This window comes from Sinocyclocheilus anshuiensis, unplaced genomic scaffold (assembly GCF_001515605.1).
Source record: "Sinocyclocheilus anshuiensis isolate Anshui unplaced genomic scaffold, SAMN03320099.WGS_v1.1 scaffold38, whole genome shotgun sequence".
In the NCBI taxonomy this organism is placed as follows: domain Eukaryota; kingdom Metazoa; phylum Chordata; class Actinopteri; order Cypriniformes; family Cyprinidae; genus Sinocyclocheilus; species Sinocyclocheilus anshuiensis.
This window is the reverse complement of record NW_015544213.1, coordinates 119,477-123,187: the sequence shown is the minus strand read 5'-3', so window position 1 is coordinate 123,187 and position 3,711 is coordinate 119,477. Positions and strand designations below refer to the sequence as shown.

At 35.9% G+C, this 3,711-nt stretch overlaps 1 protein-coding gene across 1 annotated transcript in view; it reads right to left on the bottom strand.

The window, feature by feature from the left end:
* The window catches only part of LOC107697130 (protein broad-minded-like), a 51,235-nt gene that overhangs the window by 19,806 nt on the left and 27,718 nt on the right, over positions 1–3,711 (bottom strand). Inside the window, 3 exon segments of the mRNA XM_016497771.1 lie at positions 1,506–1,599; positions 2,982–3,090; positions 3,308–3,430. Of these exon segments, the coding sequence (XP_016353257.1) occupies positions 1,506–1,599; positions 2,982–3,090; positions 3,308–3,430 (326 nt within the window).

The following is a 3,711-nucleotide window of genomic DNA, read 5'->3' as shown; positions in this document are numbered from 1 at the left end:
ACCGAACCCCCTCCTGCTCCCCGGGCGCCGCAGCATAAATGGCTGCCCACTGCTCCGGGTGTGTGTTCACGGTGTGTGTGTGTTCACTGCTGTGTGTGTGCACGTTGGATGGGTTAAATGCAGAGCACTAATTCCAAGTATGGGTAACCATACTTGGCCACATGTCACGTCACTCGTCACTCATATACAAAAGATGTATCAACAAAATACAACATGCCTGTCCTTGTGAGAACATGAGCTGAAATAATAGCACATAATAAATAAAATAAAGTATTAACTACTCTTCAGAAGTGTTCATTTTCTGTTTTAGAGATTGTTTAGGATATAACATTACGTGCATATCTTTTTTTTTACTTATATTATTTTTATTTATTTTTTTTTTCAACAGTATGATACAACTTTTTTCCCTCATCTTCATTGGCAACATCAAAAACATCTTCATCAACAAATTTCAAAGTTTTCATCAGAAATATATCATTTATGAACAGTATTAGAGCCCAACCGATATGGTTTTTTTGGGGACGATACCGATATTAGGGAGTAAAAAATATCGATATATCGGCCGATATTCTTTGTGTATATTATAGTATAGTACCAGTGAAAAGTTTGGACACTTTCCCATTCGAGGGTCCAAACATTTGACTGGTACTATATATAGAAACCAAACTTGATCCTGGAGGGCCGGTGTCCTGCAGAGTTTAGCTCCAACTTGCCTCAACACACCTGCCTGGAAGTTTCAAGTATACCTAGTATGAGCTTGATTAGCTGGTTCAGGTGTGTTTAATTAGGGTTGGAGCTAATCTCTGCAGGACACCGGCCCTCCAGGACCGTGTCTGGTGACCCCTGCTTTAAAGCGTTTCATCCAGGTCGCCAGTAGCAAACAATGGAGCGCGCTCTGCTGGACAAACTAAGTAATTACACCATTTCAAGCATTTTATCTGCATTATATGTTCTGTAAAAAAAATGGTCATATCGGCGGCATATTCGGCAAAACTATATATCGGTCGGGCTCTAAACAGTATACAACAAATTCATCTACTGATTGCATGCCCTTTGACAGTTTATAGCACTCTGTGACTCTGACTCTGTAACTACTAATTGTGTAACTACTTGTTCTTCAAAATGACAATATACTCACTCAAGCCTAAAATTTAAAGAAAGACCAAAAGAAACACCACTGAGACACTGAATAGGCTTTCATGCACATACTGACGCTTGTTCCTAAAGGAAGAGTGTTTACTAGGCGTTAAGAACCTCTTGTCTCTATTTATTGAGCTGGAAACAGCTGTCACATTGAAATAAAGATGTATTGCTGTTACAGTAAAAAAAAAAAATTAGTCTGTCATAAAGAGAGAAAGTGTCCTTGAAGTTACTATAAGAGTAGAACCATATAAAACACTGGATTAAACTGTAATGGTTAAGTAAAGGAATTGCTTTCATAAATGACAAAAATATCACCTAACACATATACAGTAGGACCTAATGTTTTAAAAGTCTGTTCTTACCCTGTTTAGTGCGGAGAGTCTTGGGCACGTCAAGGATATAATACTTAGGCAGAGGGTATGTGGACACTATTGGCCATGGGTAAGGGTCATTCCCCTAAGGGACAGATGGGACACTTTCCATAAATATGGTATACTGTGGTTTCCCATTATTATTTTTTTTAAGCTGTAGGAGGCAATCTCATTTTTATTTTTTTTAGCTATGTTAAACTACTAATGTATGTAATGTATCTAAAGTCAACATTTTGGCATATTCTGATGAACTGATATTTAATGTGTTGTAGGAAAATATACTGTAACGATTTCACATACTATACCTTGTATAAAATATATACTGAAAAAAAAAACATTACAGTTCAGTAATAAAACATTACAGTTTTTTAAAGGAATCGAAAGGTGCATTAAATTGATGAAAAGTGACATTAAAGACATTTATAATGTTATAAAAGAGAAAAGATTCATATTTCATATAAATGCCGTTCTTTTGAACTTTCTATTCAAAGCTTCCTAAAAAAAATGAATCATGATTTCCACAAAAATGTTAAGCAACTGTTTTCAACATTGACAACAACAAAAAACAGCAAATTTGAGCAGCAAATCAGCATATTAGAATGATTTCTGAAGGATCATGTGACACTGAAGACTGGAGTAATGATGCTGAAAATTCAGCTTTCCCATCACAGAAATAAATCTCTTTTTACTGTATTTATGATCAAATAAATGCAGCCTTCATAAGCTTGAGACTTTCAAAAACATCAAAAAATCAGTAGAGTTCAGTAAAAACTATAGTGTATTTTAAGTTATTTTAACATTTTTTTTTCTTTAATGTTTGCGGGAAATTTTTTTTATCACTAGTACTGAATGACAGCTTACTTAGGGAATTTAGTCTGACCTCCTAATGTCAATTTTTTTCTAAGTGTCCCCTTTCACTGTGCCAAAACACAACTGTCACTTATGCATCTACTGCCTTGTTTACACATCTCTTTATATTACAACAGAGGCTTTATCTGCAAAGCTCTTTTTAGAAGCATAATATTTGTTTTTCGAGACATTTGAAATACAATCCACATAAGCAACTGCCAAAGCAGCAGTAAACCCCACCATGGAGATTATGTTGATATATGAATGCTGATATTTGAGACCCCATTTCTGTTTTTTAAACAAATGCAAAACATGGGATTGTAGATAAGGCATCTAAAACTAGAATATTGACTGGGGAAATGTCAATGTCAGCAAAATTATGCAAAAGCATCCTGTATTCAATAACAGACTAAATCACACTTCATACAACTCTTCCTAACTGAATATCCAGTATAAAACTGCTTTTACACTGAAAAAAAAAAAAAAAGTGTGCTGCAACCAAATTATATCCAGTGACACTTCACTTCCATGGTACTATATCTACAACATGACCAACTCAACACAGTTTATTGTACTACACATACAACTGATAAGGAAGGAAAAAGGAGATGCACTCACTTTCTGCAGGGCTCTGGGAGGAAGTCTTCTCTCAGATGGACCACCAACTGTACCGATTCGAACTAGGATATGGTTTCTTTCCACAGACAGTCCATCGATGATGAATTCACTGAGGATGATGAAGCAAGTATAAACAAACAATATACAGAATCAATATATACTGTATCTACAGTATGCTCATATTGCACATTCAGCCTGTCTAAGCCTACAGTTTTTTTTTTTTAAATCTATTACTTTTGGAAAGTGACTGTTGGTTGACTCTGAATTAGTGTGTCGTGCTGAACTATATTCAAGGGAACACAGGAAAATGAGAGATGGTCACTCACCCTTCACCTGAGGGCGGCTCTGTGACATTGTCCCTCTGACCCTGCAGCAGTAACTCAGAGAGGTTATACTGAGACTCCAGCAGAAGAAAAGAATCCAGGTTACAGCACAGCACGCTCAAGAGCCTAGTGTTTACACAGGAAAACAAATAACAAGCAAAACTACTTCAATTTTACATAGCTGAAAAGTGAAAAATGTTGGTTTACAATCTCTACCCCAAAACCTTTAGCAATCCATCATCATGACATTAGCAATTCTGATACCATAAGGATACATAAATACATACATATTTTTGTGTTCCTTTTTACTACTACTACTACATATATATATATATATATGTATATATGTACGCACGTACACACACACACACACACACACACACACACACACACACACACACACACAC